Source organism: Narcine bancroftii, chromosome 1 (genome assembly GCF_036971445.1).
Source record: "Narcine bancroftii isolate sNarBan1 chromosome 1, sNarBan1.hap1, whole genome shotgun sequence".
Classification (NCBI taxonomy): domain Eukaryota; kingdom Metazoa; phylum Chordata; class Chondrichthyes; order Torpediniformes; family Narcinidae; genus Narcine; species Narcine bancroftii.
The window spans coordinates 357410141-357437991 of NC_091469.1; the positions used below are offsets into that span (position 1 = coordinate 357410141).

General features: G+C 37.7%; 2 protein-coding genes across 5 annotated transcripts in view; one reads left to right on the plus strand and one right to left on the minus strand.

Moving 5' to 3' along the window:
- The window catches only part of ikzf1 (IKAROS family zinc finger 1 (Ikaros)), a 92799-nt gene extending 71624 nt beyond the window's left edge, over positions 1-21175 (plus strand). For 3 of the 4 annotated variants that reach the window (XM_069912106.1, XM_069912081.1, XM_069912091.1), the window contains exons 6-8: positions 3168-3293; positions 10280-10411; positions 16545-21175. In XM_069912106.1, the coding sequence (XP_069768207.1) occupies positions 3168-3293; positions 10280-10411; positions 16545-17269 (983 nt within the window). In that variant the 3' untranslated portion in view covers positions 17270-21175. The remainder of the gene's footprint in view (positions 1-3167; positions 3294-10279; positions 10412-16544) is intronic. The other variant, XM_069912100.1, reaches the window with a different exon arrangement.
- Positions 1-27463, minus strand: part of LOC138749986 (uncharacterized) — a 139434-nt gene extending 111971 nt beyond the window's left edge. Inside the window, exon 1 of the mRNA XM_069912115.1 lies at positions 26422-27463. The gene's annotated coding sequence lies outside the window, so the exon portion shown is untranslated. The remainder of the gene's footprint in view (positions 1-26421) is intronic.
- Between the last annotated feature and the right edge of the window lie 388 nt (positions 27464-27851).

Consider the following 27851-nt stretch of genomic DNA (forward strand, 5'->3'; position numbering starts at 1 on the left):
TCCCTAGCAATCCCTGTACCTCCAAATAATTGTAAATACCATCCCTCAGAACACTTTCCATCAACTTGCCCACCCCAGATGTCAGACTCACGGGCCTATAATTCCCAGGTTTACATTTAGACCCTTTCTTAAACAGCGGAACTACATGCCCCACCCTCCAATCCTTTGGCACTGCCTTCGTGCCCAGTGACATCCTAAATATCTCTGTTAATGGCCCCACTATCTGTCCACTAGCCTCCCTGAGTGTCCTTGGGAATATTTTGTCCGGTCCCGGAGATTTATCCACCTTTATCTTTTTCAACACAGCCATCACTACCTCCTCGGTTATCCTTATATGCTTCATTACCTCCCCACTATTTTTCTTTACCTCAACTGGTTCAATATTTTTTTTCCCTAGTGAATACCGAGGCAAAGAAATCATTCAAAATTTCCCCCATTTCCTCTGACTTCTCACTCAGCTTACCCTCACTATCTACAAGAGGTCCAATTTTATCCCTCACTAATCTTTTACTTTTAATGTACTTATAGAAACCCTTTAGATTTATTTTTACTCTGTCTGCCAAAGCCCCTTCGTGCCTTTTTTTGGCCTTTCTAATTTCTTTCTTAAGATTCCTTCTACACTCCTTGTAGTCCTCCTTCAAATTGTCATCTCTCTGTTCTTTATACCTCTTGTACACCTCCCTTTTTCTCCTAACTAAATTTCCAATATTCCTCGAAAACCAAGCCTTCCTATGACTTCCAGCCTTTCCTTTGATCCTCACTGGGTCATAACTACTAGGTATCCTCAAAATTTCTTTTTTGAATATCTCATTTACACCTTCACCTGAAAATATCCTGTCCCACTCAATACTCCCCAAATCCCTTCTTATTCCTTCGAAATTTGCTCTTCTCCAATCCAGAACCTCAACTTTAGGCCCCTCCTTGCTCCTCCCTAAAACTGCCTTAAAACTAACAGAATTATGATCACTAGACCCAATTGGATCTCCAACATTAATGTCTGATACCTGACCTAGCTCGTTCCCTAACAGGAGATCCAGTATTACACTGTCCCGAGTCGGTTCTTCTACTAATTGATTCAGAAAACAATCTTGAACACATTTAACGAACTCTAGCCCATCCAGCCCTCTAACTGTATGGGTATCCCAATCAATGTGAGGGAAGTTAAAATCTCCCATGATCACTACCTTATGATTCTCACACATATACGTTATCTCTCTACACATTTGTTCCTCTAGTTTTCTTGACCCATTTGTTGGTCTGTAATACACCCCTATTAGCACCCTCATGTCTAATTCACCCCTCAATTCCACCCAAACAGCCTCACTGGACAATCCCTCCAGACCATCTTGCCACCTCACGGCAGTAATGTCCTCCTTAACAAGCAGAGCAACTCCTCCCCCTTTTTTACCCCCTGATCTATCACATCTAAAACAAATATATCCTGGAACATTAAGTTGCCAGTCCAGCCCCTCTTGTAGCCAGGTCTCACAAATTGCCACAATATTGTGACCCCAAGTATCTGTCCATGCTCTAAGCTTGTCTACCTTGTTCACTATGCTTCTTGCATTAAAATATATGCAATTCAGAGAATGACCCTCACATACATTCTCTTTTCTACCTTCTACCCTAATCTCCATCCTACCTTTGTTATCGTTTTTATTCTTACCTAGGTGGCCATGCTCCCTTGACTCTGCTCTCACACTCTGTTCCCCACCTCCCTGCCAAACTAGTTTAAACCTCCCCCCACAGCTCCAGCAAATCTGCTTGCCAGCACATTGGTCCCCCTCCAGTTCAAGTGGAGTCCGTCCCTTTTGTACAGGTCTGACCTTCCCCAGAAGAGATCCCAATGATCCAGAAATCTTATCCCTAGCCCCCTGCACCATCTCTTTAGCCACGCATTCATCCTTCACATCCTCCTATTTCTACCCTCACTAGCGCGTGGCACCGGCAGCAATCCAGAGATTACTACCTTGGAGGTCCTGTTTTTTAACAAAACAAATTTACATAAAGAAATTGAAAATATTTGTATTAATTAACTTAAGGTTGAACAGAACGCTAACCTGCAATTACCTTATCATGAAGGCTGAGAATTCCATTCAGAGTGGAGCCATGCTAGAAATCTGGGAAGGGTGATAGGGGTCAGGGTTGAGTTGGGGGAGGGGGGTGGTGGTGAGGAGAAGACTGATACCAGGAAAATCTGACCCCTCAACTTTGTTGGATTAGGAACTACCCCATGACTGGATGGTGAGTGTGGAAGTACTGAACACACTGACTATACTTTTTTGATCTGGCTTACCAGAACTAATAAAATTGAGATTCCCTCCTCTTCTCATTTTTGTGGATGTTTTCATTGACCCAACATACACAGGTGGTAAAATAAAAGCTAACATTGTTGGGTACTTCAAACCCTCAGTTTATGTACTTTCACTGCTTTGACAGTGAATTTAGAATATTTATATTAATCTGTTTGCTACTCCTGAATTATGACCCTATTGTTAATACATGTATCTCATTCATGAGAAAAGTTAAAAGACTTTTTTTCTAAATCCCTATACAACATCTCCAAGAGCTGCAGTCTTACCAATAAGATTGCAACACTCTTCCCCAGAGCAGAAGTGTCTGATACTCGAGTGAACAGGCTTAGTATAAGAGGTAAAAAGTTTAAAAAGGATCAGAGGAAGAATATTTTCACTTAAGTGGTGGATGGAATCTGAAATGCATTGGGCAGTGGATGCAGGTGTTCTCACAACATTCATGAATGTTCCAGATGAATCTAAATGAATACTTGAATTGCTACAGCATAGAAAGGCTACAGAACAAATGCTAATAAATGAGATTCATGTAAATGGGTACAAAATGATGACAAAAATCCCACTTCCATGTAGCTCGACTTTGACACTGTGACTTTAAGTTTAACAAATGTATCAGTGAAGCAGCTTGGTCAATTTCATAACTGCTTCCTGAACACACTGTTTAGCAGCTCATGAGACTATGTCTCATCAAACTGGTAATTTATACAGTCAGACCTTAAGGTTTGATAATCATACCATTACTTCTACGTACGATTCAGTTTGAGACCAGATTAATGCTTGATCACTTAATTAACATCATCAACAAATTTTTAAAAATTGAAGTCTATTGTATGCAATCTTTCTGTTTGTGTTTAGTTGGAAAGCCTCACAAATGTAGCTATTGTGGACGAAGCTACAAGCAACGCAGCTCACTTGAGGAACATAAAGAACGTTGTCACAATTACTTACAGACCATGGGACTGCACGGAGGTATATATTCAGGTAAAAAAAATCATGTAAACTAATGTTTTAGCTAACATATACATGTACAATGAACATATGCACCAAAATTCTTACTTGCTTAAACCAAACAGGTGGTTCATTTAAAAAAAAACCTTCAATAATATACATTAAATTAAATTAAAAAGGAGAGGTTCAAAAGCCTGATTACGGTTGGAAAGACTGTTGATGAAATTGAGGTACTGAATTTCAGGCTTCTGTACCTTCTTCCCAAGGTAGCGGTGAGAAGGGGTTATGATCAGGATGATGGGAATTCTTTATGTTGTGGGCTGCCTTCTTTAGGCAGCACTTCGCATAAACTTCTTCAATGATTGGGAGGTCAGAGCCTATGATGGACTTGGTTATGTTTGCTACCTTCTGCAGCCTCTGCATTCCTGAGGATTTGAATTACCAAACCAGGCTGTGATATCATCGTACACAATAAATATCCCTTAAAAGTGAGTTACAAATAAGGAATATATAGAATCTGAGGAAATAAATCGTAAGCTTTTTCATCTACACAGTTTGCTAATAAATAGAGGATACATCAGATTGCAGTTGATGGAATCCAGAACAAAGGTAGAATGCTAGAAGAACTCTGTGGTTCGAGCAGTGTTTGAGCAGGAAAAAGATATAAGTCAACGTTTCAGGTCAAGATCAAACATCAGTCCTTAAACTTTGTGCCTCCTCAGCTGCTACTTGACCAAATGAGTTCTTCCAGCATCCTTTTTTGAAGATCAATAAGCATTGGACTGGGTGAAATGCAATAGTGCCCTCTCCCCACTACCATTCTCTCTCCTAGCACCTGATTAGCAGAGACCCACGATACATTATTAACTCAGTTGAGACCTCAGTCTCTAACTCTTTGCTTTCTGCTCACAGATCACTCCAACCAACAAAAAAACATCCCTGCCTTTCACTGACCCATTATCTGGTTGAACCCTGTATGTCACTCAAACTTATTTCCTCAACCACTGATTCCTATCACCAAATCAGTCCACCAGTGGGACAAAGAACACACACAATATGAGCTCTAACACTTGTGTTTATTTTGTTATCACTATGGCCACTTTTGTACATTTGCTGTGGATGCCAAAGAGAGTGCCCAGTAACATCCTAATAGTCTTTACAACAGCCATAACAGCTACATTGACACAGCTACAATGTCTGAAGGCAGTTGATTTTAGAATCACATCTCATTTTATTACACCATTTTGGAAGAAAAAGTTATTTTAAAAATATAATTTCCTTTATTTCATGATTTTGGAAATCCTTGATTGGGCATTAATACTAAATGAAAAATCTATTCACTGTATTGATTAAGGGTAAAATCCAGTTTTAGGGTTAAGATCTAAATATAGTGCTGGGTGACTCTGCCATGTATACAAACAGCATTCAAAACTATCATTCAAATGAAATGGGTCACAAAGGCAACAATGGATTATTGCAACAGAGCGAGTTACCGAAGGAGAGCGGGAAGTTGGGTTTGCATTTGCTTCCTGTTTTTTTCCACCAGAAATCTTGTTTCCACTGTTACAAAAAAAACAGAGATATAATTTTTGAGATGGAATTCAGATATAGGGTTGGGGTGAGATGTATTATTTTTCATTAAACTTTGAGATACGGTATCGTAGTAGGCCATTCCAGCTCATGAGCCCATGCAGCCCAAATACACCCCTGCAACCAATTAGCCTACTAACCTCTATGTCTTTGGAATGTGAGAGAAAACTGGAGCACCCAGAGGAAACCCATGCAGACATGGGGAGAATGTACATACTCCTAGATTTCAACCCAGATCACTGGTGCTGTAATAGAGTTGGGCTAACCGATACGTTAACTGTGCTGCCCCTCAAACCACTATTTTCCCAAAACTTTGCATCTAATGTCAGTGTCAGAAATTCTACCATTATATTAGATTAAAACTGCACATTTGAAGCACCTAGTCAAACAGTGTCTGTGCTAGAGAAATACAATCGTGCTTCCTGCTGGGATCAAACATGGAGAGCCATTCTCACAGGCATCTGAATTGTGCATGGAGGTGGCAGGGCAGAGTAGCCTCCAAAAGCATGATACAGAAATTCTGCAACAGAATGCTCCTGAGAGGTTTTTACACAAGCTAAATCTCCATAAATATCTCAAAGGTTTTAAGAGATTTTAAATTTCATATTTGGAGGTATTTAAATTTAAATTTAGACATAAAACACGGAAACAGGCCTTATCAGCCCATGAGTCTGTGCCGCCCAATTTACACCCAATTAACCTACACCCCTGGTATGTTTTTAAGGGTAGGAGAAAACCAGAGTCTCTAGGAAAACCCACACAGACCTGGGGAGAATGTACAAACTCCTTTCAGGGACAACAGGGGGACTTGAATCCCAGTCCCAATCTCTGGTCTGTAAAGGCATTGTGCTAACTTCTATGCCAACTGTATTGTTCTGATTAAAAAGACATTATTAAATATTTTGCTTAAATATTTCAATTAGAAATGTAAAATTAAAGTAAAATACTTACAAATACTTCCCTTCCCTTTTGCCTCATTATTTTCAGCCAAAGAATCCCTATTGATATTAAGTGTTTAAAAAAAAATGCTTCGGAATTTCCCCAGAGAATTATAAGATCTACCATTGATTGTAAATGAAATCCAAAAGCAGATCTTAGCAGCAGATGAACACCACCTGTCACACAGTGAAACTTGAATTCCCCTTCTGATGGCATATTTTAGAATTAAGAGATAATCGGAAATTTTGCATCTGCCACCTACATTGCTTTACACCTCAAACTGGGTGCCACATTACAGATGTACAGGATGTTGATGAGATTACACTTGAAGCATTGTATGCAAGTCTGGTTGGCATGGTGCAGGAAGAATAAGATTAAGCTAGAGAGAGTCCAAAAGAAAAGATTCACAAAGATATTGCTGGAACTGGAGGGCTTGAATTATAACGAGAGCCTCGATAAGTGGGATTGTGTTTCCTGGTCCAAAGGAGATTGAGGTGTGACCTTCTAGAGGTTTATTATTATGATGGACATTGATGGGTGGATAGAAAACTAGAGGCCAGGGATTTAAGTGGTGAGGGAGCAAAGATTTAAAGGAGACTTGATGGATATTTTTTTCATATAGAGAACAGTAGGTATATGGAATGAACTGCCAGAGGAAATGATAGGGCAGGTATAATTACAACATTTAAAAAACATTTGGACAAGTACGTGGATAGGAAGGTTTAAAGGGATACGAGTTGTTTTTCACTGGAGTTCAGGAGGCTGAAGAGCAAACAAGAAATATATATTATATGTGTTATACTATAATTGTGAGAAAAATTGACTGATAATGAGTCTTTTTTTGCAGGATGGAAATATCAAGTGTACTAGCAGGCATATTTAATATCAGAAGGGAAAATTTAAAGGAGATTTACAGGGCATTTTTTTTATATACATAGGGTGGTAGATGGCTTACCAGAGGAAGTGGTGGAGTCAGATACAGTGCCCTCCGTAATGTTTGTGACAAATACTCTTTCTTTTCCTTTATTTTCCCCTTGCTCCACAGTTGAAAATTTGTAATCAAACAATTTGCGATTCAAATGCACATTCAAGAATTTATTCAATGTTATTTATATACATTTTGGTTTGACTTTGTATGTTTAATTGCTTCATTAGTGCAGATATAAGAGAGCTGGGCTTGCTTCTAAGCTTTTGATCACTTTGGAGTCTGTAGTTGCCATTTTTCAACACGAGGACCAGAGTTGTGTCAATGAAAGTCAAAGAAGCCATTATGAGGCTGAAATACAAGAATAAAACAGTATTGCCCAAACCTTAGGATTACCAAAATCAACTGTTTGGAACATCATTAAGAAGAAAGCTTACTGGTGAACTCAGTAATCGCAAAGGGACTGGTCATCCAAGGAAGATCTTCACTGCTGATAACAGAAGAATTCTCATTATAATGAAGAAAAATCCCCAAATGCCTGTCCGACAGATTGGAAACACTATTCAGGAGGCAGGTGTCAATAACTACTATCTGCAGAAAACTTCATGAATGTAATATAGAGGCTACACTGCAAGATGCTAACTACAAGTTAGCCATAGAAACAGGATGGCAGATTACAGTTTGCCAAGAAGTATTTAAGAGCCTGGAAGAAGGTCTTGTGGACAGATGAGACCACAAGATTAACCTGTATCTGAGTGATGGCAAGATCAAAGTGTGAAGGCGTAAAGGAAATGCCCAAGATCCAAAGCACACCATCTCATCTGTGAAACATGGTGATGGGGATGTTATGGCCTGGGCATGTATGGCCGCCACAGGTACTGGCGCACTTATCTTCACTGATGATGTAACTGCTGATGGCAGTAGCAAAATAAATTCTAAGGTGTGTGGAAACATCTTCTCTGCTCAAATTCGAGCAAATCCCTCCAAACTCATTGGATGGTGTTTCATCCTACAGCAAGGCAATGATCCCAAACGTACTGCTGAAGCAACAAAGGAATTTTTCAAAACTAAAAACTGGAAAATTCTTGAATGAACAAGACAATCACCCAATCTAAATCCAAATGAGCATGCCTTCCATATGCTGAACTTAAGGGACAAGTACCCAAACAAGCAGGAGTTAAAGATAACTGTTCCAGTACCTGTGGTGGACATTCATGCCCAGGCCATTACATCCCCACCACCATGTTTCACAGACGAGATAGTGTGCTTTGGATCTTGGGCATTTCCTTTACGCCTTCACACTTCGATCTTGCCATCACTCAGATACAGGTTCATCTTGTTGCAGAGCATCATCAGAGAAAGTACTCAGCGCCTATTCATGTCTATGTATCAGAGACTTCAATCATGCAAGGAATATGCAACAAAGTACTGAACAGAACTACTTTAATCTACATACCATGCCTATGTCCCAACTAATATAGTACACTATGTACAAAAAGTGCTGTAATTTCTACATGGTCAAATTAAAATGTATACAAATGACCTTGAATAAAATCTGGAATGTGCACTTTAATCACGTGAATTGTTTGATTACAAATTTAAAACTGTGGAGCACAGGGGCAAATAAAGGAAAAAAATGTCCTTATCCCAAACATTATGGAGGGCACTATATGTTAGTTAACAGATGCATGTTAACACATGCATGTACAGCCAGGGAATAGAGGGGCATTGATCCTGTGCTGGCAGATGGGATGAGTTTAGATTGCCATCATGTTCGTTACAGATGTAAGGGGCTGAGGGGTCTTTTCCTGTGCTGTGCTGTTCTATATTTGTTAAATGTAAGCATCAAAACGGTCAACCAGTTTACCTATCTCGGCTGCACCATTTCATCAGATGCAAGGATCGACAATGAGATAGACAACAGACTCGCCAAGGCAAATAGCGCCTTTGGAAGACTACACAAAAGAGTCTGGAAAAACAACCAACTGAAAAACCTCACAAAGATAAGCGTATACAGAGCCGTTGTCATACCCACACTCCTGTTCGGCTCCGAATCATGGGTCCTCTACCGGCATCACCTACGGCTCCTAGAACGCTTCCACCAGCGTTGTCTCCGCTCCATCCTCAACATCCATTGGAGCGCTTTCATCCCTAACGTCGAAGTACTCGAGATGGCAGAGGTCGACAGCATCGAGTCCACGCTGCTGAAGATCCAGCTGCGCTGGATGGGTCACGTCTCCAGAATGGAGGACCATCGCCTTCCCAAGATCGTGTTATATGGTGAGCTCTCCACTGGCCACCGTGACAGAGGTGCACCAAAGAAAAGGTACAAGGACTGCCTAAAGAAATCTCTTGGTGCCTGCCACATTGACCACCGCCAGTGGGCTGATATCGCCTCAAACCGTGCATCTTGGCGCCTCACAGTTTGGCGGGCAGCAACCTCCTTTGAAGAAGACCGCAGAGCCTACCTCACTGACAAAAGGCAAAGGAGGAAAAACCCAACACCCAACCCCAACCAACCAATTTTCCCCTGCAGCCGCTGCAACCGTGTCTGCCTGTCCCGCATCGGACTTGTCAGCCACAAACGAGCCTGCAGCTGACGTGGACTTTTACCCCCTCCTTAAATCTTCGTCCGCGAAGCCAAGCCAAAGAAGAAAAGAAAGAAAGAAATGTAAGCATAAAATTGTATCTGCAGTTCCCTATTTCTGCAAGCTAAGTTCCAAATGCTACTTTGCTCCTCATAGTTCAGACTCCATATTGAAGAAGCTGGATTTGTGCAACATCTGAGACACTCTCAACAAACTCTTGCTTTACTGAATTGCACAATATTCCATGAAGGATTTCATCAATTTTTTTCTTCATTTGCTTTTTCAAGTTCAGGAGGAAGTGTCTTGATGGTAAAATAAATGCAGGTTGTTCAGCATATCCTGAAAAAACATCAGTTTATGAATATGCAAAGAACATGCTTACATGCATAATACATGCCAAGAGTGGAATGGTTAGCGTAGCCGTTAGCACAATGCTATTACAGTGCCAGCAATCAGGTTCAAATCCTGAGCTGTCTGTAATGAGTTTGTATGTTCTGCCTGGGTATGTGTGTATTTCCTCCGGGCGCTCCAGTTTCCCTGCACCCTCCAAAGCGTACCAGAGTTATAGGTCAATTGGGTGTAATTGGTCAGCATGGGCTCGTGGGGCAAAAGGCCCCGTTACCAAGCTCTGTATCTAAATTAAATTAAATTAGATAACCTCAAATGTTTAGTTTGAGTGTTGTGCTTAAATTATTTTTAACTATAGAATTTTTAAACTATAGAGTCCCTTAAATTATTCTATAATACTTTAGTAAAACATTATTAAATAAACCAGCAAAATCATTATCATGTGCCTTGATTATTGTATTCCTTTTTCCATTAAAGGGAAGCTTTAGAGAACTGAGAAAAGCTGAAACAGGCAATAACCAATTAATGAAGACAACTAGTGTCAAAGGGGCCACATTGAAAGGGCTGGTGGCATGACTTTTCGTGTCTGTTTAAAAATGGATTTGCATTTTTTCCCCTTTGTTGTGTAGTGAAAGAAGAAAGCAAATCACATGAACTAACTGAAAGAGTGAGCAAGATTGGATCAGAAAGAGCTATGGTACTAGACAAGCTTGCAAGTAATGTTGCAAAACGTAAAAGTTCAATGCCACAGAAATTTGTTGGTAAGCATAAGACCATGAAATATAATACTCCTCACATGCTATTTCTTGTATTTAACTGTACAACAATTCATTTACTGTTTCTTATTGCCAGAACATGTAAGTAAACACTAGTTTATAATCTGTCCTTGCTGAATTGAAAATTGTTTCTCAATTCCCATATAAAAAAGGCCTAAATTGACACATGGCTCCAGTTTTTAAATCCCTTTATTAGAGAAAGATATAACAATATTGAATTTTGAATATATTCTTCATCTGGACGCTCTGATGGTAAAAAGCTGTAATGAACATGGGAATAGAATATAAATAATGCTATGGTGGAGGTAGATTCTGAGTAGAGAGAAGTGTAATTTTTATAAAACTGGAGTTATAATCATCTGGACCATTTTTAAATAATCATACTTTTAAAAAAAGTTTAACAACCACTTTTATATTTATTTTTCATTTTCATAATATAATCATTTGGATAATGGTATGGAAGGATGCTGAAATGATATTTTTCTTCATTCAGTTTGGAAGGTTAGAGACTTATTTAAGAAGGCCCTGTGAATTTCACATTTGAATATTCTTGAAAAAATATTCTGAGCAAGATGAAATATCATCTGTTGCAAAAGGAGTTTTTAAACCAATGTACCTGACTGAAGTAATTCTAATAAAGAAACAATTTTAAAAATATTTAAAATATTTGCATACACACAAAGGATGAAAAATTATGAACATTTATTCCAGTAATATTCAATTCTTCAAGCCACATGCTATGATTTTCTTATTTTAAAACATTGTTTTATATTGGTTCATATCCAGTACGCAAGACTTTCTTGTAACTTGAAATGAACTACTAAAGACAAAGTAAACTGAATATGTCTGATACAGTCAACTTAGCACTGTGGCAGTGGGAGTTATAGTCACCAATAATGGGTAAGGAGAAATATTATTGTGTCAGAACAGTCCAAGGTATTTGTTAAAGATTATTACACATTGGTATTGGTCACTTTTGCTCAGTAGAGTGAAACTTGATGGACCAATTTAATATTATGTAGTTAGGTTTGCTGTAAAATATCAGATGAATTTATAGCAGCTTTGTTCTTAATATAGTTTTGCAGAATTGCAAGTAACTTGAATGCATTGGCTCAAATTAAACTGAATGGAGATTTGATCGTGCCTTACAAGAGGGAACTGGTTAAAAATAAAGACAAGACTGTGTGGAAAGGTCTGGGGAAGGAGTCTGACTGGGTTATTCTTCAAAGAGCTGAATCTTCTCACAAAGGATAGGTGCTTTACAATCCACTAATTCTGGGATTATGGTTAGAAAATATGAAGGTCAAGATTATTCTGGAAGAAATTGCAAAACTGCACTTCTTCAGTGCAAAAAATTTGCTCCACAAATGAGCTTTTTAAATGATTATTCAAGTGGGAAGTAGTGATTGCAAGGGGGGAAGGGACCAGAAGTGTGTGTATTCAATTTAATACACATGTAATTTCTGTTTTAGCTATTTACAAAGACATTGAGCTGTCTAACATATAAATTACCCCATTTATAAAATATGACCAAAATGATACTAAAAGAGTAACATTTGTCATCAATGCATAGCATGCTGTGAAATCTGAACTGAATTATAATTTAGTACCTGAGAAACTTTGTAATTTGATGATTCTTGTGCAAAACTTCATGAAGTAAACATATATATTGGGAATTTGGCTGTTAGAGTTTCCAGACCCAATTTCCAGCCTGACAACCCTTTGCACAATAAAACCCTGTATCAAGAGTACCAAGTTTAAATGTGCATTTATATTACCAGAGATAAGTTTGATGGGAATATTAAATATAAAATCTTAAGAAAGCTTTTTGTACCAGTGCATTTGTACACAAATCTAATCAAGCATAAGCTCTTCATAAAATGAGAATAACAGAAGGTCAATAAGACTTTTGAACTAATGGCCTTAAATTTTTCTGCAGATTTAGAAGTAATGGAAATCAGACACAAAAGACAATTCAAACCATTGTGCCTGTGCCATGTTCAGCTCTTCAACTAGAAATGTGCTTAACACCTTCCATGTAATTAAACTAAGTCACTGTTGGCATGTAGGAATTTGCACACAAGCTCTTACAATGCAATAAAGCAATGCAATCATATTGCTTTGGTGTGGGTTGGGGACTTAACAAAGTCTTAGACACTGGAGATAACTTCCCTCCTCTTCCTAAAGAGAGTGGCATGGCATCTTTCATGTCTATTCTTTTAAAAATATCTTTATAGAGTTTAACATATAAATTCTACATGCAAAGTCATCTAATACAACAAACAATGTCATATTCATCTGCATATCATAAATTAAATATAAATGTAAATCAAAAACCTATCCATATTTGTTTATTTAACAATATTTGTTTAAATCATCGAATTCTATCAATATGGTAATTAACCATCTATCTGTTTCTGTCATTCTGGATAGAAAATAAAATCCTTTTATCTGAACAAAGGGTAAATTCTGTCTTTATTTAATGATATATGGCAACCATATTTAAATCCATGTTTAACAAGTTAATCTAAAAAAAGATAAAAAGAAAAAGAGAAAACAAAACAAAAAAGCCTAAAACTAAATCTAATCTAATCCCTCCCCCTAAACAAGGTTAACATAAAAATTGGATAAATTAGCGACCTTCAGACACTAGACAGAGAATCTCCAGAGCATCTAAACTTCTTGAATCTTCCAATTATGATAGAATCATATGAATGGCCCCATATCTTGTCAAAATGAAACTTTATATCTTTAATGTTGCATCTAATTTTCTCCAAGCTTAAACAGACATTACATCATGTAACCACTGGGAATGAGTATGTGGGGAGTCCTCCTTTCATTTCATTAAAATTGCTCATCTAGCTATCAACAAGATAAAAGCTAGAATTTTCTCATGGTTAAAATCAAGTATATATTTCTCTTCTCGAGGAAAGCCAGGCATGGTTCTAACTTGATCTTTAAAATCTTTGATAAAGTCTGAAAAATATCTTTCCAAAATGTTTCTAAATTAGGCATATGAATTTAGGAGGCTTCAAAGATTTTACATAAAGGATCAATGTCCGGGTAAAAGCAATTTAACTTTGGATGTATGTAACCTATGCACCACCTTAAATTATAACAAACAATGTCATGCACAAAATGAGGATTCTTTAATCAAGTTAAGAGTAGAAAACCAATCTTGATGTGAAAAAGATATATTCAAATCATGTTTCCAATCATCTCAATCATTCTTAATCCCAGTCATTGAAGCTACTCCTGTCTAATAAGTTTTTATAAATTATATTAATCCCCACTGGAAAAACTGTAAGTCAAAAAGTATATCAATAATGTTTTTTTTCCAAGATTTGAGGAAAATCAGAAAGCTTAAACTGAACAAAATGTCTAACTTGTAAATAACTAAAAAAAAAGTCAATTGGAAAGATGAAATTTGGCTTTCAATTGTCAAAATAAGCAAAATTCGTTCAAATAAAAAGATCTTAGATTGTTTTATTGGGCAGTTAACAAACATAATCTACTTTTATTGGTACAATTTGATAAACTAATGAACCACCCTTCCTGGACAGAAAAGGAATTGAATTTCTCTAAAAATTTATCAAGTTCTTCTGTACCCTTTTCCTTTTCTAAATTGAAACATAATCCGATAATGAGAAATAAGTTGAGAATATGGACACAATTTAGAAAATTTTTTGGCCATAATAGTTTTTCTCATGCCAGACCTATTATGGATAACCATCTTTTTCAACCTTTTTTGTTAGATGCAGGTTTTAAGGAATGGTTTAGATTCGGTATTCAAAGTAGTATTTTATGTCTATTGAGGAGAGTTTAATGTTTCATCCAGAAGACAACACCTCGGGATCATTTTGAAAAATAAAAAGAACAAATAGTAAGCTGGAAGGTGACACAAGTGGAGAAAATAATTTTAATGTACTTTTTCTGAAAAAATGTCATGTGACGTTCACCATAAATGCTTCATTGATACCATGCAAAATTTGCACAAAAAGTCATCTAAGTTAATGATCTTCACCAAAAACCCTGATGATAATAACTCATTGACACTGGTTGTTTAAAATATTTCTATTACTTTGAATATGACCTATAAACACTAGACCCTGAAAACTTTGGTTTGCTAAGTGATTGCCAACTGTAGGCTAAAACTCAATTGGGGGGGAGGTGCTTATTTTAAAAGTTGTGAAATTGTGTTATCTAGCTTAAGAATTCATTGCCGTACTTCTTTTGCATGATACCTATTGGAAATCAAATCAAGTCTTTCAAAGTGCACTCTCCATGAAGATGAGACAAAAGTGAGAGGAATTTGGAAAATGGTTAGGAACAGGAGGAGAAGGGAGAGAAAGCTCAACCATGTATGAAGAACAGAACAACCTTATTTATCTAACAATTTATCTAGCTCCACAGACAAGAAATAGTGTGGAGACACCTCTATATAATGGAGTGTGGATTCTACACTGAATTGCAAGTGATCCGAATATACTGTGAGCAATGGGGCCATCCCTGTGGAGCTCCTTGCATTCATATACTGTATGGTTCTGTCTTCCTGCATGTTTTGCTATTTGTTTTACTGAGTGAAAAACATGGGTTGTGACATTTTGATCCACTTTCTATTAGAAAAGGAGTAGTGAGAGTCATACACTGATGACATCAATACATGCTCACACACTGATAAGAAATTACACCCACAGTTGAGTGAATCACAACTAGAAGTGGCAGGTCCAATTTTCCAATAGGTAGAATCTCAACAGGAAATGTGTGAAAATTTGTACAAAGTAATTTTATGCTTAATTCATGGGTTTAAAAAGTGGGTCATATTTCTAGGCATACAAGTCAAATACATTCTGTTTAATTCTCTGGCCATTTTATTACATTCTACATTTTAGTTTCCTTTCTCTTGTCCCTTCCCATCTGCATGACACAAATCTCATAGTATGTGCCCCATCTTCCCATCTTACTTTTGTTTGCTTTGTCCATTTACAGTACCCAACACCCATCCATGTGCTGTAAATTTAATCCTTCATCTTTCTGTATCTATCTGTATTCTTCATCTTTGCTGTATTTATTCTGTGGATGTATTAATATCAATTTGATTTATCTGAATTCTTATTTACTAATGTAGATAGTATGATGGTAAATGCTTTATTAACAAGTTTGATTTTGCTACTAGGATGAAATATTCAGCAAAACCCCCTGGTATCTGGCACCAATGGGGATTGCTAGATGCCAGATCAGTGTATTTTCTGGTTGCCTGAGAGTTATTCTTACAATGACTAAGTAATACACCTGCATTAAGAATAAACAGTTTAAAAGACAAAAATACTATACTGTACTTACACTGAACAAACTTTATCTGCATTAATATGTAAACCTTAAAGCATTTTACTTTATTTTTAGTCACATTCATTCAAAATATTTAACTATCACTGCATCTGTAGGTTCCTCCCCCTCCATGGAGCTGCCTGAAATACGAACAATAACATTATACTTAATTAACCCTCTCTTCCCCCAAATGTACAGATAAAGACTCTGACCGTAGCAACTCTTAATAACCAGGGTTAAGAGACACTTGAAGAGAGTCACCCCAGTGGTGAGCAGCACCAACCAGCTTTTCCTCCTGGGAGATGCCATTTTATTCAAACACAACTTTATTCAAACAGCTGCCATGAGCAGAGCATGGCCAAGGCACTCTGCTTGCTGAATATTTGATCCCATCTTCACCAAAGGTTTATGTGCTACTTCAGAGAATATTTACTTCTACAATTTTAAACTTGCGTTTTTTACCTATTATTTTATTCTCAATTAATTTATTTTATTTATTTTCCTGCCAGTTGCTTGAAGCTGCTGTTTCCTTGAATTCTGGATAGTAGGGGTTTTACTGTACAAATAAATCAGTGTGTTCACTTGGATTGTTAATTCTCTATGACACCTAGTGAATGCTGCTTCCAAATCAACAGATCCTGTTGACTTTTTTTTCCCAGACTAAGCATATTTTTTTATGGCTGTGCGAGTATTACAGCGGCAGGATCCTTTAATTGTATAGTAGGAAGTCTGATTTGTCTAATCTGTGTAAAATAATATCATATTGGTTGTTCATATGCTAATTACACAGGTGAAAAGACGCTGCAGCTTGGTATTTCAGAGCTTCAGTATGACGCTAATTCAAATTATGAAAAGGAGAGTGAGATGATGCAGACTCATGTTTTGGATCAAGCAATTAACAATGCTATCAATTATCTAGGGGCTGAATCCTTGCGTCCACTTGTCCAAACTCCTGCTGGAAGCTCCGAAGTGATACCGGTAATAAGCAACATGTACCCAATGCAAAAATCACATTCAGATACTCACACTCATGCTAACAGTGCCACGTGCCAAAATGGTACCGTTGAAAATCTAATGCTTATTTCAAAAGCCAAGTCACAATCATCAGAACGAGAACCATCTCCAAGCAACAGTTGCCCAGACTCCACCGATACTGAGAGCAACAATGAAGAACGGAATAATCTTATATACCTAACAAATCATGTAGGTCCACAGGCAAGAAACGGTGTGCCATTGATAAAAGAAGACCAGAAATCTTATGACATTATGCATGCAGGTATGGAACCCAATCAAGAAATCTTCAAAGTGATTAGTAGTGATGGAGAGCATATGAAAGTTTACAAATGTGAGCACTGCAGAGTACTTTTCCTGGATCATGTGATGTTTACAATACACATGGGATGCCATGGGTTCCGTGACCCTTTTGAATGCAATATGTGTGGGTACAGAAGCCAAGATAGATATGAATTCTCATCACATATAACAAGAGGAGAACATTGTTTTCACATGAACTAGTGAACCATTTCAAACTATTATTTTGACTTTTGTTTTCTTTGTGCAATTGATTTCAATTTGCAATCAGAAACTCTTGTTATTTTTATGGAACTTCTCTGATCCAAACTATCCACTGTAAAGTGAAAACAGAGTTTTATATACTTGTCAGGATCATACCTCTCTGAAGTAATGCATCGGAAGGAGAATTCTTGAGATTGTATTTAACGTTAATATGGCACTTAAATTATTACTTAATGTCTATATCAATTGAATTGTACATGTGAACAAGTTCATCAGAAACCTCAAGTACATGGGTAGATTAAAGCTGCATTTTTATTGGTTTATAAGGTGCAGTGTTAGAATTTTTAAGTAGTTGAAGCTTTTTAGTTTAGCATTCTTTATATATGGATTGATCTATAGTGTGCAAGTAATTTAGTGTTGTAAATTGTAGAATTAGGTACTTATATAGCCTTGCTCCTTGCACCATGTTTTTTGTATATACTGTATTATCAGTTCAAACTTAAGAAACTTACGACATGTTAAAACTCAGCAGTATCTATATAGTATCTTGAGAGTCATCATGTATGCAGAAATCATACCTAATTGTCTTGGCTACATAATGGAAAACATTTTCTTGACAAAATTTGTCACTTTTCATTGGTGTTATAAATGTTTGTGTTTATTAATGTGTATCTATATTTCAGTGCCAATAATGTATGGTTTATTTATTAGAAAACATGTTAAGTTTTAAACTGGATTAATTACCTTACAATTTGAAAAGAAATGTTGATTGGAAAGTTATTTCTTCGACACAAAGTTATATATAAAACATAAATTAATGTATCTCCACTTCCAGAATCATCTTGGAGGGGTGCCCACAGTTCACTGAAAATGTATCCTGACACAATACCCATTTATCTTTTCTCTTTTGAATATTTTTCCTCTTTGACTATGGATTTGTATCCTGCCATTATGACATAACATTTTCTAAAATGAAATAATAACTGCTTAGGAACATGTCTCAATTTCTTCTAACTTCTTTATTGTTTACTCAGTGATGATTTTGCACTGCTTGTTGCCAAATATTGTTTCAATATATCTTCACAAAACTTCTCATAAGTTCTTTTATGATATTAATCTACTTTGCTCTCCTCAATGAAGAAGAAAATTTCTAGTTTGTTTTCTCTTAAAGCTCTTCTCACCGGTAGGAAAGAACAACAAATCAAATAGTCTATCCAGTTTTCAGAAGGGCACACAAGATGATTAAGCTAAAATGATTCATGGAATTGAAGATGAACAGAAGATATTAATGGACAATGTAGGCAGTAGAAAAAATTGAACACTTTAAGGATCAGTTTTGGGCCCTCAACCACTTGCAATCTATATTAATCATCTAGAAAGGATGGATTTGCATTCAAATTTGGTCATGATGTAAAGTTGACTTGTAAAGTGACTTGAGAGGAAGATGCAAAGGATCTGAAATGGAAGCAGGCAAGAAGACTGAGAAATTTTAGTTTTTCCCCTTTTGGTGGGACAAACAGAAATAACTGAATACTGTTAAACTCAGAGGGCTTTAAGGCAAATTAGAAAGACTGCTAATGCTGGAAAAATGGAGTAACATACAAAATGCAGGAGGAACTCAGCAGGTAAGGCAGTGGATTTGTTTGTTGTTGTGAATAATGCACAGGAGTTGATAGGAATAAGTTGAGGAGTCAAGGGATTTATTTCAAGGGATTGTTAGGCAAAAGTAAGTGATTATTCACTTTTAGGCTATAAGCCATTTTGGTTATTCTTCTTGAATACTTTCAGCAGATTGATTTCAATACAAAAAAGTGCTGGAGAAACTCAGCAGCTCATGCAGAATCTATAGGAAGTAAAGGGTGACCAACATTTCGGGCCTGTCCTTCCTCAGGCATGATCAAAGATAGGTAGGAGCTTGAATAAAAAGGTGGGGGAAGGGGAGAAGTGGGAGGAAGCCCAGGAGAAGGAGCACAGGCTAACAGCTAAGAGGTCATAGGTAGACACAGATTGGAGGGTAGATGAGAATTTTTTTTTAAGGGGAAAGGGTAGCTCTTTGATAAATGAGGGAAGGAAGGGAGGATTGGAGATGAAGAGATAGCAAAAGAGAGAGCCTCTGTGGAGGATTTAATGGAAATCTAAGGTCAATGTTAATGCTATCTGGTTGGAGAGTGCCCAGATGGAATATGATCCCTGTGATTGAGGAGGAATGTGATTTCCTATATGGAGAAATGTATTAAGTTAATCCTATACATACAGGTACTTCAAAAAATGAGAGGAGATCACATTGAAAGATATAGGATTCTGAGAGGATTGATGCTGATTGTTCATTTTATCGAGGTGGAAAACTTAGAATTTAGAGGCATAATCTCAAGATAATATGTTGACTACACAACTGATGAGGTGAAAAATCCTCATTCGGGTTCAAAATCTTTGGAACTTTCCATCCAAGAAGGGGTGGATGCAAAATTGTTGAGATTCAGGAAAAGCTTGCGATGCAAGGACAGGAGATTTTAGCGAGCGGCAAAATTGTCAAGGATCGATATGCTCCATTTCAACTCCTGTAGTTCCTATTTATCATCTGCTGTAGCTTCTCCCTAAACTTTAGGTCCTTTTATATTTAAGAGAATGAAATATGAGTGTGAATAATGATTTATATTAATTAGGCATTTCCCTTTATTTTTATGTTCAAAAATTAAATTCCAACTTGTCCTCTTCTGATTTTTCAAATGTGTCTCCCCAACTTAATACATGTCTAATTCCTTAATTGTTTTCTACTTATTTTGAGTTTTACCATTTTGGGCAGACATTGTCTCATTTTGACTTTCAATTGGGTCGTCATCTATTTTTTTATCTGAAATTTATCTCATTGCTTTGTCTGCTACTAGAAAAAATATTTTGGATGCTGGAAATCTGAATTGAAAAATTGGTGTGGAGATCAGGCAACCTCTGTGAAGAGAAACAACAGTGAACATTTCAGGACAATTACCTCATTCATCAGTCATTGACCTGAACTATCAGTTCAGCTTTTCTATCCCCAGATCCTCGGTGCATTTCCAGCTTTTTCCATTTTATACTTTATTTACATTTTTATCTCTAATCCATTGATAAAAAGCAGTCTCCAAAAGCATAATGCATTTTCATTTTACTTATTCTGATATAACAATGCAATTTTTTCATTGTTAAATCATATAAATATCTAGTAAATTTATGCTATTCCCCAACTTCATGTATTTCCAAATTGTAATCCACTTATGATAGCTCTGCTGAACTCTGCATCTCTTAAACATAAGATATAAGCCAGAAAAAAAGTGTGACTTCATGCAATTAAAATATAACATTTCTTGCATTACATACATTTTGTATGCAAGAAATGCAAAGATCAAAGTTTCTTGTTTAAATAAATCTTGAAATGTTTATACTATACAACTACAAATATGCCATTGTCTTATTGAATGACAGCATAAATTTAAGAGACTTCTGTTTCTATGTTCCTTTTCAAAAAAACATTATTTCAAATGTAACACAGAAAACTTTTAACTTCTAAAGTTTTGCATGTTGTTATGAATAGCCTAAATTTTGTAGGATTTTATAATGCTATATATTGCATTCAATATAAACATCAATAATTCTACAATGAAGCTATGAAAAATCATGAATCATAATCTATAAATGTTCATTAAAGGAAGATAAATACTTTTTTTGTTTAAAATCCAGGTCGTATGAAGCTTTTATATTTTAAAATATGATAGCTTCATGCTTCAGCAGTGTGTTAATCAGATAAGGTTGACAGATGTGATGTTTTCTTTTTCAATTTTGAATGGAAATTGTACCATATTGGTCATTTTCATCTGTGGAAAAGTGGACCATGCTTGCCTAAAGAAAGGTCATTAAAAATTATAAAATCTTCTCAGTGTTTATCATGTGTTATTGTGTTGTTAACATAGAACATTACAGCACAGTAAGGGCCCTTCAGTCCACATGTTGTGCTGACCTATATTAACCTACTCAATAATCTTACCTTCCTTACCTCACACCCATAAAACCTTAGAACGCTACAACACACAAAACAGATCATTCCAACCAACCACTATTTTGCTTATCCCATTGACCTGTTCCCATTCCATGACCCTCCAGACCTCTCTCATCTATGTATCTTTCCAATTTATTCTTAAAAGTTAAGACCGAGTTTGCATTCACCACATCATTTGGCAGCTCATTCCACACTCCCACCACTCTCTGAGTGAAGAACTTTCACCTAATGTTCCACCTGAACCTTCCCCCTTTCATCTTAAAACTATGACCTCTTGTATTTATCTCCCCTAATCTAAATGGAAAAGGCCTACTTGCATCCACTCTGTCTATACCTCACTATCAAATCTTCCAAAGAATAAAGTCCTAACTTGTTTAATCTTTCCCTGTAACTCAACACCTGAAGATTGGCAACATCCTAGTAAATATTTTCTGCTCTCTTTCAATCTTATTGGTATCCTTCCTGTAGTTAGGTGATCAGAACTGCACAAAATATTCCAAATTTGGCCTCTCCAATTTCTTAAACAACTTCAACCAAACATCCCAACTCCTGAAATCAATACCATAACCCTCTCTTTTTCTTGCATCCATGTGTCTAGGAATTAAGTACTCAGAAATAGTAAGAAAAATATAGTTCATGTTTCTGTGGATAGATCCACAATGTTAATATTGAGAAAACACCAATATTATTCACTATGTAGGGTAGGCATACATTTCAATGGAAAGGCCATATTTTGGGAAAGCCATGATAGCTAATGGGTTAGGGAATTCAAAGGATGATTTTAACCCAGTTAAAATTCCCTGGGAGACTTGTCTAATGTCCCACTGCCTTCATGTAAGTTTTGCTTTTTATTCTGCTCGTCATTGTGGTGGGGAAATACATCTCGGAACAAATGGCATTCTTTTTTAAATAGGTTGGTTTATCTCTAAGATAGTACTAAGCCCACATAACATTTCAGCCAGTGACCTGAACAAGGATGTCATTGAGACTGTACCACTGGATCAGCTGATCATAATGAAAAAAAATACAAAAGAAAACTGCAGATGTTAGAAACCTGAAATATAAATGGATAATGCTGGAAAAACTCAGGAAGTCAGGCAGCACCTGTGGTGTTGAGAAATAATTAACATTTCAGGTCAAAGACCCTTAGCCCTTTATCAGCTAGGCTGAAGGAATAGAATTTTTTCAAACTTTTTTCTTCTACGCATTTCCAAGGCACGTGGTTCTCCCAATACCCTTCCCTTTATTAACCTAACAGTGGGGATGGAGGGGTTGGGGCATATGCAAGGACTTCACTGATCAATGGCAATAGAGAATAACAACAAAGAACAAAAGAAAATCCCACCTATCAAAGAATGGAGAATGCAGACATCTGGTTCTGAAAAATGTAATAACCTGTTGGTTCCATATGGAGCCCAGTGAAGGAGTACAATCTTGCTGAAATTGTTCAATATTTACACTACAAAAATAATTATTTCAGTCTTCTTCAAGTTAAATCTGGTGCAGGATATGCAACTCCATTTCCATAAGGTTTATTGGCCATAGATAAGAGCGTAAAGAGAAAGCTTATATTTAATTATTTTCATGTCATTTGATGTTTTAATTATTTTCAGCTGAATATCTTTCACTGTTGTATTCCATTTCTTCTAATATTTTAATTGTATTTTAAATAGTTGTAAGAGACTTTTAAAACTTTGATGGCCAATGAAGCTGTGGAGAGCCATTATTGTTTCTCAGGGGAGATCATAGAACTGTGCTCATTGCAGTGAAAATCTTTTTTTTTAATTTTATCAGTTTAACTTTATCATTTTAATTACTAAGAGTGATTTAAGTGTTTTACATAAGTTTATTTTATTATACAATTGTAATCATTTTAATTTTTAAATTAAATCATCTCTGAATGTCAGTGACATTCAAAAGAATGGGAATTAATCTATGGTTTTCAAGGATTTCAATGTGAGACTTCCTTTGTTTGCTGATTCTGGCCAATATGTCCTCCCTCACTAGAGAGGTCAGTATCATGAAGTGCCAATCTCATTCCATCTTAAATAAATTGAAAAATCTTTTAGTCTTGACTGTATATGGCTTCATATTGCCACAAAGCTTATCTCTCCAAGAATCACTACCTTAAGTATTAAACCAGCTCAGAAAGTGGTCAAAAGTCCCAACTAAACTTGTCCAACTATCATTTTCAAAGTAATATTCATCACAACTTTGTTTTCTTACTTTCTTCAAGATCTGAACTATTTGCATGTTGGATTCCTTGGATTGAAGAGGAGTGGTTAGTGGAATTGGGCTAATTTCAATCTTTTGTGAGAATTAGAAATTTTTAGCAGTCAAAGTAGTTTTGTATTGACCTAATTGTCCTAATTTTTCTGTCAATCAGCTTTAAGCCTTTTGCGCCTGAATTCAAGCTCTTTTTTTCATTAGTTAAAAACTGGCATTTTGGTGGTTGTGGTGTATGTTTAAATGAAAAAGTGATCTTAGCAAAGTAAGCCACATCCAACTTTTCCTTTATGGACAATGAGATTTATTCCACAAAGTACAAGATAGATTTACATCATTATTCCTGCTAAGATTTATTCACTTCTTTTTCCTGTTTAATGTATGAATGTTATGTGTTCTTGCAAATTAAAAAGCTGAATCTGTTCTCCAATTATACCTGGGGTGCTAACAATTTGGATTTGTAGATTTAATTCGAGAGCTAAAAAGAAATAACATAAAAATAATATTTTGTAACTCTAAAAGGAAATTGATGACAATACAAATCTTTTATTTTAATTACCTACTTGTAAAAGTGTTTTAAAATAAGAACTTCACTTGATTTTGTTAATAGACATTATATTTCCAAGAAGCTGCATGCATAATGAATTTGAGATTTACACTGAGTGCATCTTTAAAATTGTATCTAGTGTTTTATTGAAATTGTGTCATATATATTCTTCACATTCTGTGAGTTTATCTTTGATATGAAAAGATTGTTCAAGACAATTATGAATTTTTATCAGAGGAGCATCATGGACATTTACCAGAATAACGTGTAGATTTCTGGTTATTTGAGGTTGATTCCTTAGTCACAGAGTTAATTTTAACCTTTTTTCTTGCTGTAAAATTGACCTTAATCTTTGCTTTCTCTTTCTCTATACTGGAATACTGGAAAAGGCATTAAAGGAGACATAGGCAATGGTTTGATTGTGTAATTCCAATACATCAAGTATTGGAATTACACTGGCTAATCTAGTCCTATCTGGTGTCCTTATAAAGGCTAATTGCCTCTCAAATTAGAGTTGCATGAACAATATTTAATATCTATTTTATTGAATAATAATATTTTAAAATATAATTTGACTCTTTGCTATTACCAATGTAACCAAAATTATCACATTAATAGTTAGTGTCCAATTGATCAATGTGAGGGTTTTTAACCTAAATTTGTTACAAACATCAGGACATAAACTAGAATTAATATCATGTAAATGTCAATTCAATTTAGATGTGATTGCAAGTTTATGGAGGAAGCATATGTCTCTGGTCACTATTTCAATAAGAATTTCATTGGATTTAAGGGATTTTGGGTTGTTCTGAGTCCTTGCCATATGTTCAATGCAATTGAAAGTTTTATGTAAACACAGAAGACAGTCCTCAATAAGCAGAAAAGGCTGTGGGAAGTCCCCTATCTCTTTGTCATAACTCCAAGTCCAATGAAATCCTGAGAAATGTCAAAGTCAAAGTTCAAATTTATTTTAAGAGTACATATATGACATTGTAGCGATGTCACTACAGCTACAGCTAGGATATAGCTCTCGATTATAGCCCTAAAGCCATAGCTTGAATCGACAGAAGAAAGACACAACCACCAGTAGAGTGTATTCAACACTGAGTTCATTCAGTAGCAGCTCTGCCTTTGTAGTCAGCTTGGCCGCATCACCACTGGGGCGTGGCTTGAGCGGGCCAGCTGCCAATAGGTTACCTCTGATGCCCGGGCCCTAATTGGGCCCCCTGAGATCCACTGGAGGTGATTGGCCAGTTTCACTGCTCTGCCAGCTGCCGATGGAAACGGGGGTTTCAGCCCGCATGATGCTTTGCCAGTCTCTGCATTCGACAGAAATCTGTGTAAGCCCAAGGTGCAAGCCACGGGCTGCTACACTCCCATCCCCCGCTCACTAGAACCGGTGCTCAGGGCACTGTTTTTATGAGGCTGACCCATGTGCAGTGGGGTCGGGTGATTGATGGGCTGGTCAAAGTACAAGTAAGCTGGTTTCAACCAGTCGAGTGTGAAAGTCTCTTCCCTGCCACCAATGTCCAAAAAATAGGCGGAGCCATTATGTCTGAAGACATGGTATGGCCCCTCATAATGCCACTGTAGACGTGGCCAGTGAGCCCCTCGCCAAACACGTATTTACAGTCAGTAAATTTCTTTGGGACGTAAGTGCAGGGTTGTTTGTGTGGTCTAGATTTAGCGGGGGCCAGGGTGACTAGGCACTCACGTAGTCGGGACAATGTGGTCACCAGGGGCTCCCCTAAGTCCTCAGGGACCATCAGGACTTCGCCCAGTATAACTAGGTGTGCGCCATAGACTAACTCAAAAGAGGATGCCTCGAGGTCCTCCATGGGTGCGGTATGGCTAACTGGGCCCGTGGGAGTTCTTCAGCCCAGTTAGGTCTGCCATTAAGGTTGTCTTAAGGTGTCTGTGGAACCTCTCCACCAACCCAGTGGCCTGTGGGTGATACACCATGGTATGGTGGAGTTGGGGCCCCAGGGCATGGGCTAAGGTGATTCGCAGACTGGAAGTGAATTGGGCCTCCTGTCTGATGTGAGGTGTCCGGGGACCCCGAAATATGCTACCCACGTGTTGAGTAAAAACTGTCCGCATGCTTCTATGGCGGTCTCTGATAGTGGCACCACCTCTGATCATCTGGTCAACCATTGTGAGAAGGTAACGTGGACCTCTGGATACGGGTAATGGCCCCACAATATCAACGTGCACATGGATGGAGCAGTGATGTGCTGGCTCGAATGTCAGTGGTGGATCTTTGATTTGAATCTGGATTTTGGAGACTGGCACAGAATACAAGTCCTGGCCCACAGGCCGATCTCTTTGCAGAAGTTGTGTCAGACATACCTGGTCACCACTATTTTGACTGTAGTCCTGATGGCAGGGTAAGCCAAGATGTGGACCAAGTTGAAAATCCACCTCTTCCATGCAGCCAGAATGACAGAGTGAGATTTACCCGTCGAGGTGTCTCAGAGTAGCGTGCGATTGCTGGGGGCAATCTGGATGTCCTCCAGTTGTAAGCCAGTGAGTGCTGTCCGGTATGCCGGAATATCACGATCTGCATGCTGCGCATCAGTCAGGCCTGCGCAGTTGATGCCAGGTGTAGGGTTGTGCACCACCAAATAGCCGGATGGGATCGGGCGTTAGCCACCACATTGGATTTGCCGGCTATGCGTTCAATGTTCATTGTAAATTTGGAAATGTATGACAGGTGCTGCTCTTGCCTGGCTAACCACACATCTGACACCTTACTGAAAGCGAAGGTAGTAAGGGGATTGTGGTCCATGTAAATTTTGAATTTTCTGCCCTCCAAGAAGTAACAAAAGTGCCGATTTGCCAGGTATAAGGCTAACAGTTTTCTATCAAAGGCACCGTACTCGAGCTCTGGTGGCCTGAGTTGTTTACTGAAAAAGGTCAGCAGTCGCCATTGTCCATTCACCAGTTGCTCAAGTACAACCCCCAACTGCTGAGCTGGAGGTGTCTGTCGTGAGGGCAGTCGGGATGTCTGTCCACTGGTACACAAGGGCGGTGGCGTTGGCTAGGGCATTTTTGACGGCCTGGAAGGCCTCTGTCACCTCCTGGGTCCATTGTATGTTTTCACTAGGTCCTGCCATGAGGGGAAGGAGTGGGCTCATGATGCTGGCCGCTGCAGGTATGAAGCAGCTATACAAGTTGACCATACCTGCAAACCCTTGTAGTCCTTTCACTGTCGATGGCGTGGGGAAAGAGCATCCACCTTAGTGGTTGTTCTTCCATCTTCAGGTCCAAAGCGCCGTTTGGACCAGTCTGGGTCACGACTGTAGCAAGATCGCTATGGCTACAGCTTGGTTATAGCCCTAAGGCTGCAGCTCAAATCCGCAGGAGAAGAAAGGCACACCCACCAGTAGCGTGTATTCAACACTGAGTTCATTCAGTGGCAACTCTGCCTTTTATAGTCAGCTGAGCCGCGTTACCACTAGGGCGTGGCTTGAGCGGGCCAGCTGACGATTGGTTATCTCAGATGCCTAGGCTCCGATTTGGCCCCCTGAAATCCACCGGCAGTGATTAGCCAGTTTCACCACTCTGCTGGCAGCCTATTGAAATAGACGTTTCATCCCGCACGATGCTTTGCCGATCACCGCATTCGGCAGCCATTTCCTGTGTTGGCCTGAAGCCACGGGCCGCAGGCTGCTACAACATCACATACAATCTTGAGATTTATTTTTCTTGTGGGCCAGGTAAAATTATCACTTATTGGGAGTGAAAAAAAATTTATCCCAGAAAAGATAAGAATACAA